This window comes from Apteryx mantelli, chromosome 21 (assembly GCF_036417845.1).
Source record: "Apteryx mantelli isolate bAptMan1 chromosome 21, bAptMan1.hap1, whole genome shotgun sequence".
Taxonomy (NCBI): Eukaryota; Metazoa; Chordata; class Aves; order Apterygiformes; family Apterygidae; genus Apteryx; species Apteryx mantelli.
Window position 1 is genome coordinate 2,904,154 of NC_089998.1, and position 17,021 is coordinate 2,921,174.

A 17,021-nucleotide genomic window follows, 5' to 3' on the forward strand; every position below is an offset into this window, starting at 1 on the left:
TGCTCCAAGGCATCTTCCTTAAATTCTGTGCATAAAAAAATGAAATATTTCAGGCATATATCCTGAAACATGAGATTTGATCAACTTTATTTTAAATGCCTAGCTTAAAATTAATTATGAGTAATTATTGCATGTTAGTTATGTTAAATTAAAAATTCATCTACAATATTTCTTTCATGTGTGCAGGGGGTGGTACAGCTAAATCATAAGTAGTGCAAATCTGTGTCTAAGTATTCTCTAGAAATGTTGTTATTGTAAGGTTAAAAAAAAATTATATCTACTAGTCAAAAGAAATATATTCTGTTTGATTTCCTTGGCAGGTTGTCAGCTTTTGCTTTAAGGATTTTTGGACAAGTTAATCAATATATAAGTCTTGATCAAATTTCTGTTTGTAATTCACTTCTGTGGCTGATTGATAACTGTCAAATGCCAGATGGGTCATTCAATGAATTTTCAACTTATCAACCAGTGAAACTACAGGTATGGAAACTGAATGTTTTATGTGTGTATACACGAAAAGCTGAAGTTACCAGGAGGTACTGTGTTTTAGGAATGCAAGATATTTTGGGCTTCATTTTACCAGAACATCTACGCAAGACAATTTTGCTAATTTCCTGTAAAGTCATTTAAGAACAGCATAATCTTACATACTTTTCTGTCTTCCCACTAAAAATAGCTACTTGCCACTTCTTAGAATTTAGAAAAAATAAATACGTAGGTTGATTTTTTACAATATAATAATCTTTGCTTGCCAGTAACTTTTTTTTATATTTTGGTCTATTTTTACCAATAAGCTAATACTTTCAAAAGAGCCAACGTATTTTCAGGTAAAATCAAATTGATGTTTGTTACAGGAATTTCTATTCATTTCCTCACCTAAACGGTAAAAAGTTGTTTTTATTTGAAAGAACTGTTTTTTCTATTTAATTACATTTATGTATTTGATTTTGTAGGGTACTTTACCTACAGAAGCTAAAGAAAAATCTTTATATCTCACAGCATTTTCTGTTGTTGGAATTGAGAAGACAATTAAAATATGTCCTACTCAGGTAAATATTATTTTTATTTTTGCCGACAGTCATATTCTGGGATTCTCATTTGTTCTGGTTCTATTAACATTAGACCAGAGAATCAAGAGGCTTTTTTCAGTGTCAGATGTTAGGATTTATTTGCTTTACTAGTCTTTGGCTTTCAAAATAAATAAAAGAACAATAGCAAAATTCTGGAGTAGTTCATTCTGGAATTTATTGTAGAAGATACTGTATGTGCCTATATTGTCTTGATAGATGTATTTCTTTAAAAATATGTGAGTAACACGTGTAAATTGTAGACTGTTCATCTTGTCAGAGAATCCACGATGCTAGAAATAGAGCAGTAGATTATTTGTTGAGAAATGTGCAATCTGCTGAAAGCCCCTTTACGATGGCAATAACTACGTACGCTTTAGCTCTTGTGGACTTGAACCATCACTCTGCACAGTCAGCGTTCTCTGCACTGAAGAAGGAAGCGTTTGTCATAGGTACAACTTATTCCAATCTATTTTCAGATTATTTGAAAATTTTTTATTTTAAAATACTAATATAGCTATCTAATTTCTGTTTCATAGGAATTCTGTATGGGGATTTAGGTTAATAGTGTGACTGAAATATTTTAATCATTTTTATGCATATGATAGAAGGGATGTTTTACTTGAACAGGAGAAAGTAAGGTAGAGCTTTTCAGAACAGGTTATCTTCAACACCAAGAGATCTGATTTCAAAGGCGTGATTTCAGTCCACTAAAAATTGCTCATCTTAATGGTTTTACTTTTAGCTTGTGGTAATGTTTACTGACTGCAAGCATAATAAATATTCTGCTTGTCTTTGACCAAGAACAATAGAACTAAACCCCATCACTTTCAGTCACAGTAAAAATGACAATACAGGATGAGCTGTTACTTTTTCTATTAATTGTTTTTTTACCGTTTCATTCATGCAGCTTTCCCAACCCACTGTTAGTGCCTAAGGTGCAAACCAAATTATTTCAGTCCCCTTTTCATTTATTACTCCATATATCAGCTCAATGGTATTGTGATCAGATGCTCTTCCTCTTCTACATATTTCTGCTTAGACCTGATTTTGGGCCTTCCTCCTTTGCTAATACTAGTTTTTTGGTTTGGGTTTTTTTACAATGACTTCATCTGAAGTCTGTGGGCTAACGTCTGGACTAGATGGACAAAATATGTCTGGTCTTCCCTTCTGATTCTGATGAAACCGAATTGCTAAATGATGACTCCCAAAATCAGTTAATTAGTAATGGGATCCTACCATCAGATGCTCGTTTTTCATAGCTGTGTGTTTTTAAAAAAATGTTTAGTTCGCTGTCCAAAAGTTAACCCGATCTATAGGTCTTGCAGCCAAATGGTACCACTGGGATACTGATTTGTCACTGGTTGCTGAATGTCTTCACAGCCTCTTGTGAATGCTCTTCCTTTTTAGTGCTTTTTGTCACAAGCCAGAACCTCACAGTGTTCTCTCCCAGATAACTATTTCTTCTGGAATAGAATAGCTTTGTTCTGTCTCTGTCAAAAGTGGCTTTTTAAAAAAAGAAATTTCTTTATTTTCTTGGTTTGGCTTCCCAACTCTATCAGTGTTTAGGACCAGCAACTATCTGGAAATGCATCAGGTCTGTTTATCATCAGTTTCTAGAATAAATATCTGACTTACAAGCGTAAGCAAAGCACATCTTCATCTCCTGATAAAAGCAGGAAGAGTTCCTCCTTTTCTCCTTGACCTGTGTAGACAATAGTCCATCTTGTTTAGCCTGGATAGAGGTTATTGTCTTTCAATAAGAAACCTTTCTTTTATACTTTTGTAGGTGATCCACCTATTTATCGTTTTTGGAAAGATACTTTCAAAACGTTAGGCCAAGACACTCCACACGCTGTTACTGCACAAATGGTTGAAACTACTGCATATGCCTTGCTTACCACTTTGTTGAGCGGGGACAAAAACTATGCTAATCCAATTGTCAAATGGTTGTCTGAAGAACAAAGATATGGTGGAGGATTTCATTCGACTCAGGTAAGCTTTTAAGTATTTTGTTCCCACTCCTCAAATATAAAATTCTGAGAAGGCTTAAGAGAGTAATATCATTAGATGACCAAATTGGCAACTTGGATGTCCTGCATATAGGACTGGTATCAAATAACTCTGTTACCATGATTTTCTTTGTCTGTGGGAAACGTGACTTCTTTGCATGAAGTCCATTATAAATAGAAATCTGCAAGCTGATTCCACTGACTTCAAATATGCTGAATGTAAAGAATCATACCAGGAAAAGTGTTTTCCCCAAGTTTGTTATAAAACAGAATATTTCATTTCACAACATTGTTGTTTTCCGCAAAAATGGAACGCAGTGTTAGAAAGTACACGTTTTTCATTGTAAAAACTGTTAGTATACATGAGTAGATGAAAACAGTCAAGTGAAATTTGCCAGATTTCTAATATGCTTTCTGTAAACTAGTCATACTATATAAAATACTCTAATTCATGCAATGTCCCCACTTTTTTCAAGCTATAAAAATAAATCTATTAAAGAGAAACTGATGAATGCTTTGTTTGTTTATTACTCTTTGCTTACTTCTTTTTTAGTACTTGTATACATATTTTAAAATTGTCCAAGCATGCCTAGCAGTGTAGTATTAAATACCTTACCATGGTTTTAAGTGTATCACTGAGAAACTGCTAAGCTGATTAGATAGTAATGGTTATTGCTATGTGTCCTCCTGGTTAAGTGGCAGAAAATAAATTGCTTTTTAATAAATTATTACTTTTATTTTTAATTCCTGAAAGTAATTCTTTATAACTGATTTCTGACAGGATACAATTAATGCCCTTGAGGCCTTGACTGAATATTCACTTCTTGTCAAACGGCTTAATTTGGACATGAGTGTTAAGGTAGCATACAAAAACTATGGAGATCTTCATCTGTTTAAACTGACAGAAGATAATTTCGTGGGAAGAACTGTGACAGTGAGTGAATAATATTGCTTTTGAAAAGCGAAAGCAGAGTTCTTAGTAACTTGTTAAACAATTCTTTGAACTTTGAAATCGCTACTAAACCAGCTTTTTTGTTTTAATAAATGGGGATTGATTTGGTACAGCAAATGTTTGAGGACTTTGTTATTTAAAAATCCCATTCTGCTAATCTTAATACATTTGAATGCTCTCATTTAAATTTATTATCTCTGATTGTTCCTCTGAAGTTTTTTGTAGAAGCTGTTTGTAGTATCAGGCTTTAATTTGTATTAAAAATGTAGAAAAGACAAGTGGATCATCTGACTTGAATTCTTGTTACTAATAGTCCTATCTTTATTATTATAACTATTTTTATTTGACATCAATCCTTTAGGTACCTTTGGATGATGACATATATGTAAGCGCTGGCAGCAGCACTGGCTTAGCTACAGTAAATGTAAGTGTGCAGCCGTTTTTTTAAATGAAGTCTATGGTTTGTTAAAATGAATATTGAAAAGGAAACTGATATTTCTCATAAGGTATTCCTTTTGTTGCCCTTACCTTTAGACTGAAGTAATAGGTGTCATTTTGACTATATTCTGAATTAAATATGATTTATGGCTAATAATATAAGTTGTAAAGTTCATTCCTTTTTATCACAGGTTTTCTATTCCATAAATCTAAATAAGTGATCAACCTAATTTTAAAGACTGCTCACCAATTTTGAGTGCCTCTGCTTAGACAGCCAAACAGGGAAATCCCAAGTTAGTGACCAGTTTTGAAAAACTGCTTACTTCTCTGTTATTCTACTGTTTATATTTTGTTTATTAAGCGATGTCATTAAGGCATTGTTCTCTTACAGTATTTAAAGAAATAATTATTGTGTGTCTAAGTATTAAGTTGTCTCCATGGTATGTTTTCTTCTAATCTTTCACAGCTTCTTCTAGCATTGAACTTAACATCTAAAATTTAAATATTCTTGTGTACTAGTGTTTGCACTCATAAAATATCAGGAATTGTTGGATAATATTTTCAGTCTTCTAATCAGCCAGAGTGGTGGGCTTTTACTTAAGAATTCCATGTTTGCTTCTGTGCTGATCGTTTATTGTTCTGCTTTGTGTCATTCAAAATAATCATGCTGTACAGACTTGTTTTCACTTCTATCATATTCTCCTAATTCCATATTCTCAATTTGAATTTTTATGCCAGTTTTGAGGATTGTACACTGAGTGTTTTTATTTTTGTGTATTTTATTTCCATGTGTGTAGGTGAGGACAGTATATAATAAAATCGGTACTTCTGAAGAGTCATGTAACTTTGAATTGAAGATTGTTCCAAAGAAAGATGATGGTAAAGGGTCCAAATGATTTTAAATACTATTACTTAAGTCAGTGCAGGAAAAAAAACCTCACTTTGTTTAATAAAATGTTTCTTATTAAGAAGAAACTGTAAGAAATTCTTCCACTTTATAAATACAAAACTGGGAAAGAAATTGCTAAAAGACTTTCTTAGCCCTTCTTGAAACTATTGTCTGTCTTTCTGTGAAGAGAATTACTTTTTAATGTCTTTCTGTCAGTTGAATTTTTACATGTTTTTGGAAGAACCTTTGCAATTGGGGAGGGGGAACAAAAACTTCTTGCAGAAAAAAGTATTATGGGGTGGGGGAGGGAGTCTGTTTGGGGTGATTTCTGCAAGCTGCTGAGAGTTCTAGTCCAGATAAAACAAGGTACATAAGGCACATTTCCCCTGAAGTAGTTTCAGTAACATCAGTACCTGATAAAGCACATTAAGCATTAAAGCTGACATTTCACCTGAATTACAAAAGAACTGTAGTGCTGCTTGTTTGTGGCTAGGCAGTGAGTTCCTGGGAAAAACAGCTATCAAAACTAAGGAAGAATTCTCTTTCAATTATGAAAACGCTTTATAAGAATTTTGGGCTGCTGCTTCTGAGGAGTTATAAAATTACTTATTTGATTCTACTTGGTATGAAAAGGTTACAGAAGAGGAGATGGTGAGCCACTTGGGCGCTTAGAGGCTTGTGCAAAGTAAGTACAGCTGATTTTTTTTTTTTTACCCCTCTCCAGTGACTGAGCCTGTTTTGCATGTCAAGATTTCATTTAAATTAGATGCTGATTCTAAGTGTTCTGGATTTCCTAACCATGCCATTCAACATTCCTCCTTACAAAGGTGGAATTCCCAGTTGACCTGTTAAGGAATTGGAGCAGTGCCAGGGGGAATGCATTATTGCCCTCTGTGTGCATAATGAGAATATTACAAATGCTTTCTGGTCTTTTAATTTTTTCTTAATTATTGTCTTAATATTATATTGACTGACACTTTTGTATTGAATTTCTTTTATTTTTAAGAGATTAAAGTGTTTTTATTTGCCATCACTCATTTGTTAATAATTGCATCTAGTCTTGTGTTCTTGTTTTTTTCCTTTTTCTTCCCTTTTATATATGTGTATGAACAAAATTAGGGTCAAAGGTCCTGACTTCTTTGGGGGAGAGTTTTTCTTTAATTTATATCTGGGTACTCCTGGAACATAAGTATTAACAACACCTCCTTTATGCATTAGATTGCTATAAATCTGAAATAATTCATGGGAAATGTTTAGCTTAATTATGGGTTTACAATGGTCTAAATGTTGGTAAAAATTTTCCTCAGGATTTTCTGGGATCATGTTTCTGAAGATTGCTTTTAAATTTCAGTTATATTTAACTGCTTTTTAATTACAGTTATATGTAATTCATTTTACTTTTAATGTATTTTAGGTACAAGCCCACCATGAGAGAGCCACAGTCGGGGTCTGCACATGCTGTGATGGATATAGGTTTAGTTAGTGGACTGGAAGCAAATACAGAAGACTTATCTACTGTAAATATTAAAGAACATTTTTCTTTTTTGCATTTTTCTGACAAGACTATAATATTTCCTGTTCTTCCTCTTTCTCTCTTAGAGTAATGGTGCAAATCTGTCTTGTTATATCCTCATTGCTTCTAAACACTTCTCATACTAATGAGAATAGTCTGCCTAATTCTAGATGATGGGATTTGGATAGGAATCAGATCACCTCGTTTTAGCTGATCGGAAGCCAGACATCTAGTTAAAGCTTTCCTTTAGCCTCCCTCTGTAGTGAGTGGAGAGTGAAGAGCAGCTAGAGAATGGTTGCTTTCTGTGTTGGGACAGTGTGAATCAACTTCTGGAGATGCTGTTATCTGATAACTATAGAGGGAACACTGTTAGTCTATGCACCTAACTATTAATTGTCTGAAGTTTGTGAAATGAATCTTTGCTTTAGTTCTTGTGTTAGTCAGGCTCCTACTGAAAAATGTGAGTTTTATTTAGAGGCAATCAGAGTTATACTTCTGGATACTGGGCCTGGACTCAAGTTTGCCTTTAAAGATAATTGGCTTTTTAATTCTTTATTATCTTCATGCAATGAGTAAAAGGAAAATTTCCTTAAAAAAACAGGATAGGGTATGAACATTATAAAGAGGCAACACTAAAAATTTTGAGATTTTAATCTCAAAATCATGTTAAAACTGCTGAATACAAAACCTTAGAGATCATCCAAAAATTTTTACCTGTTGCATAAAAGTATTTCTCTGTTTTTCTCCCCTACAGCTTGCAAGTGGAGTTGATCAGTTGATAGCAGATTATGAGATTAAAGATGGGCATGTTGTTCTGCAGATAGACTCTGTATGTTATCCTTTCCATAACTATAAGCGCTACTTGGTCTCTTTGGAATCACCCTGTTTCCTTTTGGGCTCCTTCATTCATGTATCTGTTCAATAGGTGCCAGCTAATAATTTCCTCTGTGTTGGGTTCAGAATAAGTGAGCTTTTCCATGCTGGAATGATAAATCCTGCCACATTCACTGTCTATGAATATCATGCACCAGGTATGTGTTCCAGGTCTTGAAATTCATGATTTTTTTTTTTTTAAACTCTTTCTTCCTAATAAAAAACTCCATTGCTCCTTCTTCCACAGCTTTTTAAACCATGTTATTTTAATCTTAAGGAACTTCTGATTTACAAAGTTTCAGTGCTGTCTTCTTGGAATTTGATTTTTTTTTTTTAGTAAGAATTTAATATTCCTTTTTTGATCTTCTAGATAAACAGTGCACTGTATTATATAACCCGTATGGAGATGAAAAACTTGTGAGATTGTGTGAAGGAGATGAATGTAAATGCATGGAAGGTAAACTTTCTTTTTAAGATGTTTTCCCATTCCATTTGGTGGGAGAATGCAGTTTAATGCTTTGGACAAAAGCATGCTAATCCCAAGGAATAATCCTCATAAGAACACACCTGTTGCCCTATAAAAAAATTTATTACATTTTAAAAATTAAAAAAGATGTGTGCAGTTTAACCATGCATGTGTGACTAGATTAAGTTCAGGCAACTAAGGGTGTTATTTTGGCTTCTAAATATTCATTGTTGCAGCATGCAATCCCATCATTCCTGTGTTTCTCAGTTACAGCAGATTATCCCAGACAAGTAGAGGTTCATGATGTTTTACATGAGGACATATGATGATATTGTCTTAATACTGTCTCTCTTCTCTCTCAATGTAGCTGAGTGTAGTCGGGTACAAAAGAGACTAAATCTGTCAATAACTGCTGATAAACGGCGAGAAGCTGCATGCCACGATGACATTGCATATGGTAATATTTGAATTGGCACTACCTGTTTCTTATGTTCACACTTAAATGCTTGCTGCCTTTTTTTTTTTTTTTTTTTTTTACTGCTGTAAAACATTTTGCTCCAATTATTCCTTTAATGATTAAGATTGACTAGGCTTGACAGTGACATACAGTGTATGAAGTGACGTATTGGGGTAGAGAAGAATAAGTGCTGCCCATACCCTTTGCTGAACAAAAGTCACGTAACCAGGATTAGTGCACCACTGAGCGTGAGTTGGAGTTCTGCTAATAAGCGCTGTGTTTCTCTTACTTGGCACCATTCTAACGCAATCATGTGGCTTTGGGATCAGAGGAAGCTGTGTGCAACCAGATTAGAGCATGGGCAGAGCTTGTTAACATTTCTTAGCCATATACTGTATAGCCACGACCATAGTTTTCCCAGCAATTAATACTGTAAAGGGACATTATATTCTCCACCTGAGCATCTGTAGGGCATTTAGTTAGATGTATTGCAGAGAAAAACAATTAAAAAAAAGTTTTTCTGTTATTTTGCAGTTTATAAAGTGAGCATCTTGTCTCGCAGTGAAGAAGGTTATTTTGTTAAGTATTCTGCAGCTCTTCTAGATCTCTATAAAAGAGGTGAGTGTCCTTACTTTAATCCATGTAATTATTGCATTTACATTAAGAGCTGTCTGGTTGAGAACATTGAAGCAGCTGACAAAAACCAACAGTCAAACCTGGTCATTTCATGCAAGTGGAAAACCTTAGTACATTTGAGAATTCCTTTGGGAAGTGGTCTAAAAAAAGGCAGTCTTTGTTCAGTGTTTTTCAACAGCTTTTCTACATGATAGCTTTTGTTAACAAAACTAACCAGTAATCAGTTAAATGTCTGTTATGTGACAAAACAAGGTGAACGCATTCCATAATTCAGTTGTGAATTGTTGCTTAAATCTGTCCCATTCATTCCCCAGGGGACCCTCCCTTACTGTATATATAGTGATTGAAGTGGGACAGTATGCAGGGATATGCCTTGCCTTCACTCTTCTCAGATTTTTGTAGGTTGGACATATCTCTGCCCAGTGGAGAAAGGACTCCATTTGGAATGCTCTTGAGCACTCAGTATCTTATCTCTGGGAAAGGTAGCTGCTCACAGGCCATGCAGAACCAAAGCTGATATTCACCCATTTTTCCTCTGAATTTGATCACTGCATATGCCCTTATAATTATTTAGTGTGTACGAGGCTTATTTGCCATTCAGATTTCATTTCAAAATTCTTCAATACTAATTTCAAACAGCTGGAAACATATGTTTATCTTATCAAAATTTCCTGTTATTTAACTAGTAGCAAATGGATCACTTGGCTCTATTGTACTGTAGAACATGTTAGTTTTTTATGTACAATATATATAAGTGACTGGAAATTCTCTTTGTGGAATTTTCCAATTCTTGACATTCTACTTTATTCTACTGCAGGGAAGGCTTTTGCTCAAAAAAATAATGAAATAACCTTTGTTAAAAAGAAGACCTGTAGTGATGTTGAATTGAGCCCTGGAATGCAGTATTTGATCATGGGAAAAGAAGCCTTAAAGATAAATGTTGGTTATAATTTCAAGTAAGCGGATTATCATCAGAATATACTGAGTTTTAATCCTAATCTTAAAGTGTGCTAATTCTGATGTAATTATGTAATAGGTTAATTTTTAGTTTGACCAGGACTTGTTATCCAATGTGAGTTTTCAGCTGTGTAAATTTAAAACAGGATGATGAAGACAAAACAAGCTATTTCCTACTGTAATTTTTTTGTTTGGTGTTTTCCTCCCCAGATCTTATCAGTGAGTGAGCATTTTCTGTTGTCTTTTTAGATTCCAGTACCCTTTGGACTCCAGCACTTGGATTGAATGGTGGCCTTCAAATATAGCCTGTACCTTTTGTCAAGAGTTTTTAAATACAATGGAAGATTTTGCTGAAGATCTCATCATCAATGGCTGTTGATTTACTTAGAGAATTTTTAAATAAAAAGTATAGATCAAATTTCATTTGGTGGGGGGGAACTCAGTTCTTTAGTAATTCTTTCCAGAATTTAATATTCATAGCTAGTTCATCTTGGAAAATGCTTTTAGCTTGTATTTTTTATCCACTTTTTTATAAAATAAGAATGTTCAGATTATGATTTTTTAAGCTTGGATAGGAGAGTAATGCAGAATACTGCAAAGACATTTGAAGTCAGATGATGTGAAATGAAATGACCGTAAAAACAAACATGGGCGTACGGTACTGCCTTGTGCCAGAATAACACTTAGAAGCATTGAAATCCAATGTCTTATAAAAACATAACCCTTCCTTCAACAAAAAAATAAAACGAAAAATGAAATTATTTATCAGATAGTTTTGTTCCAACTTTAATTGCCAGGTAAATTGATTAAAAATGAGTGATGTATCTGTTTTACATTTGGAATGAAACAATATTTCTTGCTGATTTATTTGCTTAGGTTTTACAGCAAATCCTACCACAATAGCATCCAAGTATTTAGGATGAAGGGCTTGTCCAGCCCCATTTTCTTTATAATGAATATTTTCAAAGTTCAATTTCCAGCTAAAGTACCAAACTGTGAAAGACAACTCATAAAGCTATTTAGATTGTGCCAAGAGCCATACTGAAGCCAGGTAGTCCTTACTCCTTTGTGCTTTTTCAGCTCCCATAGTTCCTTATACCTTAGAACTGCGGGTGACAGAGTCTTGCTCTCTTTATCTAAGCTAGTATCCAGGTATCTATCATAACATTGTGAGTGACATTTTTCATTCACCATGTGGCTGGAATAGCAGATTTTTAAATTAAATAATCCTAAAGCTTTACTAAATTAATAAATCGTAGTTTCTTCCAGTTTGTATACTGGCAATATATGAAGAATCACTTCATCAGCCACTGAAAGGTAACCATCTGTTGTCTGAAATGCGAAGATTTGTTTTAACAGTGCACTGAAACACCACAAAGCATCTCAAAAACTCCTTCTACCCCCCCCACAATTGAAACAAAATATATCAGAAATGTACAGTTCATATTCTGTATGTTGAAACTGTTAGGGGCAACTTAACACTTTTTAAAAATAAACAAAATGAATTTATGATGTTAAAATCAGGAAGACCTTAAATACATCTGGCTGCATTTCAGTTATGAAGTGATTCTTGTCGGCACTGAGGATACTGTCATTTGTAAAGCATTTGGCAGGGAAAGTTTTCCATACAAGTAGAACTGTTAATAAGAAGCTTTTTAAAATCCTATTGGTGTGTGCGACAGAAAACTTTCATGAGAAATTTGTTGAATCTGCGCAGCCAGTTATTATTTACTTGTAAAGTGTCAAAAGTGTATTCAGAGGAATTCATAGTTTTATTTTCCTAAGGAATCTATTCCTTTTTCCGAAGAATTTGAACATACCATAACATTTTCTATGATGAGGCAAAAAGCATTTTTTCTGAAGTGCTGACTGGGTGTGCTGCAAGAACAAAGCTATTTTTCATGATAACCATGATATTTTACAAATAATAAACTCCCGTAATACTCATCTGAAACTTAGGAAGAAATACAGGAAGATCTTAAGGGGTATATTAGTTTAATTCGGAATTTTTAACCAAATCAGCCAAATTACATGTATTAACACGAGCTGGGCAGTCTACTACCTTGTCTTTCTTGCTTATGTTAGCTAGAAGAGCATAGATTTTTATGTTTATATATGTCATTTTCAAATGAAGCCTGGTATGCTGAGAAAATAAATGTTCCTGCTTTATAAGAGGTATGTTTTCATTGGTAGCAATATTCAAAATACAGCAGTAATTATTGTGCACTTTGCATGCTCACAAGAGTGTAAGTGCAGATGATGTATTTCTCTGCAAAACCTATCAAGAAATTTGATCTTTTCTTGATTCTTAGATTTCAAAAATAGAGATCATCCCCCCTTGCAGCCGATACAATCATTATTATGAGAAAATCCTCTTAAAATAATGTAAAAATTATTAGTCTAAGGATTCAAATAAGGTAGTGTTAAACCAAGGCAAAAAAAGAAAACAGTCATGCTACTACAGTGAAAAAAAACAAGCATGTGATATAGGGGAATCCCACTTCGAGAGAGATTAAATTTAGTGTTTCCCCTTGCTGATGATGTGCTGAGAATTTCAGTCGTTAACCACTTTGGTAAGTCCTCTGTCCATACACTGTTAATTGTTATTTGTTACATGAAATATTTTGAAAATTTTAAATACTTTTGATGTTTTTGCTTTTGCTGTTTCTTCTGATAGATAGTGTTGGTATCTCTTCTATCTTTGTAGAGAGAAAAAAAGACTTAAAACTAGTAGTATGTTTCTCACTGCTTGTATTTAAAAAAGACCATGCTTTGGATATTAATACTGTAGTCTAGCTAGCTAGCTAAAAACAGTTTAAACAATTGTGATAGAATAAATAAGAACAGTATAGCTTAAATCACAACAATATTCAGAACTCGTGTAGTACTAAGTTTTGTTCATAATCTTAGTAGAATAGACTTGATGTTAGTGTAAAGAATGCCCAAATATGTCTGTGCCATTGAATTTTGTGTGAAAGCTTCCTTTCCAGAGAGATAGTGCTGTTTACTCTTAAATTTTAAAACACATTTCTTTGTTTTTGAAGATCCTTTTGTCAGGAGGAATGACTCCCCTTTTTATTTAGGCATCAGTATTGCTTACAGAGTATGAAGGGATATACATCGCTCTTGAAACACTCCTAGTTTGCCAATTTGCCACTGTGACAAAAACAGTAGAGGGAGCACAAGAACATCATTTTCGTATAGGTCCTATAAAAATAAGAATTAGTACTTTTAACAAAAATATTTTTCAAAGACATTTTTAAATGGTCAGCTACTAAACATGCTGTACTCATTTCCTAGTGGATGAAAAAGAGAAATGTATTTTGGTGGATAGTGCCACAATTTTAATTTCACTTCTGCTGGTAAAATTTTTTTCTCCATCCCACCCAAATTCCTTTTTAGTCAATAAAATTCACCCGTAAGACAGGAAACCCCCCTTCAGCACTGACGTTCTCAGGCAAATTATAGATTTACCAGAGCTGATCCCATGGTGAGGGCTGTGTGATAAAGTGGCGTGTGCATGCCTGTCACTCGCGTAGGGTAGCGCGTGGGATGCAAAGTCTCTTCTGCTCAGTCCGGACTTCTGAGCATAAGAATGGCTGCAAATAGCGACACAGCTCTTGGGTCAGGATGCAGCACTTGCTTTAAGGATAGTAGAGTTACCCCATTCCTACCCCCGATAAATGCGGCCTTTGAGCACGGTGAATGGGAAATGTACTTCAGTGCTGCTTCCTGCTTTTTGCTGAGATAATGTAGTTTAAATGCAGTTTAAAACCACAGAAATCAGGAAATTCGGAGTTCAGCCTGAGAAAGCCCTCATTTTCTTGAACCATGTACGTGGTTGCAGGTACTGAGCAGGACTGAAGCTACAAGTTAAAACACATTATATCAAATAGGAGATTTTTAGTTTTAGAATTTCTTAAGCTTAGTGATTTTTAGCATAGACACTGGATGATATTTCAACAGACTAAGTTGCTCTGCGGTTTGATTTTATACAGTCAGCTCACTTCTAAATCTACCACTGTGTACATTGTGCTGGTAACAGCAGTGTGAATTTCTCAGACATGTTAGTCATGCAGTAAAAGAAACTGATCTAGAGAGACAGATAGGAATGCTTAGCGTAATCCCTTTGCATGAAGGGTTATTGGTACAAAATATGTGCAGAAGCAGGCCAGAGAAACATGTAAACTGATATAACCTGTATTAAATAGATACAGGAACAGAAATTAGGGAAATGAAAAACAATAAAGCAAAATCTAGAGCTGTAGAGGGACCACTCGTTTCTAAACCCAGAAGAGCCACATCATAGTAGCCTTCAGTTTGTGATGCTGTCATTTCACTTTTACTGCTACTTCATCCTGCACCTTCTGTCTTGAAATCTCTGTTTCTCCTGTAAACCTGTAACACTGGGGGATTTACACAGAACAAGAATTCTGAGGCAGCTTCCCTGGGACTGTATTTTTGGGGGCAACATATGGAAAGATGCTTATTAGGGAATGTCAATTACTGCCTTTTTCTTCTTTAATTTGGTTTCTGTTTTCACAACTCGAATTTGTGTGGTTTGAGAATGAAGGAGTCCTTGTTATTTTCCAACCTTCCTCTCATTGGTTTGGACTCTTACCACAGTCCTCAAATTTTTGATCGGTCCTTAAGTATGCTATTAGTGCATGTTGATTGACTGGCAGTTTATGTTAGTGTATTTTCAATGCTAAAGGAACTGCCTCCCATGCTGATGTATTTTTTTTTTTCTGCTTTTTTTTTTTTCAGGATTATCTCAGAGTTTGCAGTTTAACTGCACTTCTGAAAGCAAACAATAATGATGGCTTTAGTCTAAACTGTTCAGTTTATCTTCATAAGAGAACATACTACAGCATCTCTGTGCTTGGGAGATCTGGTGTCAAGCATTGGTTCAGGAGCCATGAATAGCCCACATGCTTCAGAAGAAGCTCGGGAAAAGCATGTGAATAACGCTGCTTCCATATATCTCTGTCCCCTGTGTAAGATGTTTCTGCGGAGTCCAGCACAGGTGCCATGTGGGCACACTTACTGCAAGGCCTGTGTTGCCTGGTTATTAAGGTAATCCGATGATACAAAATAGTGATATTAGATACTGTCAGTATTGATCAGTTACTGTTCTGGCAGACAAAACTGAGCTGTGCCTACATGTGATGTTTACACAATATTTGCAAAACTGGCTTTGCTGAAGTGGCTCTAACTTTATGGCTAGTGGCTCTTCGCACTGCAGTAGTCACCTTATCCTCAGTCCCAGGGGAGGAGGCAGAGATTAATAAAATGTGAAGAGAGTCTTGCTGTTCTGCTACTACAGATAATCTTTGTATGCTGGTATATATTTATGTTTGTTGAGTTTTGTAAATAAATGCAGCTAGTTCACATGCTGTCTATGAAAGAAAGGACTTTATTCCCCAGGTTTTCCTTTTGTATCCTTTTTAGAATTCCTGCAGGTATTCCATTGCTTTTTCATTACACTAACTGATGCTATTTTTATGCTTTGCTTTCTTGTAAAACAAAACAAAACAAATAACATGTGTGCCATTCCTTATTTGTATTTTAAGACATAGTAGACTAAATCAATGCCTACTGTAACTTAGGTAGATTTATAACAAATGTTACTTTGGCACTTGATGACTGAACTCAACAGTTAAAAAGTTTGCCTTGCCTCCAGGAAAGTGGCAGATGAAGGGCCAAATTTCCTTCTCACAGCTGCTGGCACAAATCTGCTTAGTTTTCAGTAAAACTGAGAAGAGAGTTTGGTCCAAAGTACAAAGTTGCACACATTTTTATTTTTATTGACTAGTTGCCCAAGAGCAGTACATCCAAGAACTTTAAAATTACTGTTTCCCCTCTCTCTTAGGAATATCCTTGATCCAGAGTGTTTAATTTGTGGAAAGAAGATAGTCACAGATGATGCAATTTTTAATTTTGGCTCTGTGAGTAATTTTCTTTTTAATCCTCCAAACTTTTCAAAGAAGCATGAGAAGATAACACTGTATCCAATAATAACTGGATAGGATGTCAAATTGCAGTGAGAAGTATGCTTAAATGCTTGGTGAGGTTTTGCAGGCAGTCTACCTATAAATATTTCTTTCTTTCTTCTGAACTACTCAGTATTGTTATATGAGAGTTACTGTGCATTACAAGACCTACTTTTCTCCTCAAAGTGGTACATCTTCGCATAAACACCTCTTCTGTTTCTCACGTCTGATTGTGAACTCGGACATACTGACTCAGCCATCCCTGCTAACACGGAGCCTGAGGATTTGTTTGAAGTGCAGTGATGTCATTGTATGGAAAAGATCAAATTGTATTCAAATGTCATTATGGCCATGGGTCACACTACTAAGATATCAGTTAATAAAAAGAATTCTTGTTCTTGTTGTATGGAGTAGCTAAGATGGGCTTTAGGAGTGGTGAGACAAATTCACCATTGTAGCAGAAGCTTTATAAATGTATCTATGCATATATGTATTATTATCGAAGCAGTCATGTAGGAACGTAAGTAATAATTATTAGGAATTATACATTTATATAAATGTGGTACATTGCACAGTCAGGTCAGCTAGACCCCGTATAATAAATATTAAGACCTTTTGACAAAGTTAATTTATAAAACAAAGTCGAAACATCCCACAATCAAAAATTAAGCATGAGGCAATCTGGAATATTATATCCATGGCTCTACCACAGACTGTTCTTCTAAACTTAAAGTTGATTTAAAATCTCCCTGTCCATTTCCAGTTTTG

At 34.7% G+C, this 17,021-nt stretch overlaps 1 protein-coding gene across 1 annotated transcript in view; it reads left to right on the plus strand.

Annotated features, from left to right (window-relative positions):
- The window catches only part of C5 (complement C5), a 28,868-nt gene extending 17,840 nt beyond the window's left edge, over positions 1 to 11,028 (plus strand). Inside the window, exons 26-41 of the mRNA XM_067308820.1 lie at positions 321 to 480; positions 954 to 1,049; positions 1,348 to 1,519; positions 2,857 to 3,062; positions 3,861 to 4,013; positions 4,393 to 4,455; positions 5,267 to 5,348; positions 5,992 to 6,043; positions 6,773 to 6,875; positions 7,626 to 7,700; positions 7,797 to 7,902; positions 8,115 to 8,201; positions 8,578 to 8,667; positions 9,202 to 9,285; positions 10,121 to 10,259; positions 10,510 to 11,028. Of these exons, the coding sequence (XP_067164921.1) occupies positions 321 to 480; positions 954 to 1,049; positions 1,348 to 1,519; positions 2,857 to 3,062; positions 3,861 to 4,013; positions 4,393 to 4,455; positions 5,267 to 5,348; positions 5,992 to 6,043; positions 6,773 to 6,875; positions 7,626 to 7,700; positions 7,797 to 7,902; positions 8,115 to 8,201; positions 8,578 to 8,667; positions 9,202 to 9,285; positions 10,121 to 10,259; positions 10,510 to 10,639 (1,798 nt within the window). The 3' untranslated portion in view covers positions 10,640 to 11,028. The remainder of the gene's footprint in view (positions 1 to 320; positions 481 to 953; positions 1,050 to 1,347; positions 1,520 to 2,856; positions 3,063 to 3,860; positions 4,014 to 4,392; positions 4,456 to 5,266; positions 5,349 to 5,991; positions 6,044 to 6,772; positions 6,876 to 7,625; positions 7,701 to 7,796; positions 7,903 to 8,114; positions 8,202 to 8,577; positions 8,668 to 9,201; positions 9,286 to 10,120; positions 10,260 to 10,509) is intronic.
- The last annotated feature ends 5,993 nt before the right edge of the window (positions 11,029 to 17,021 follow it).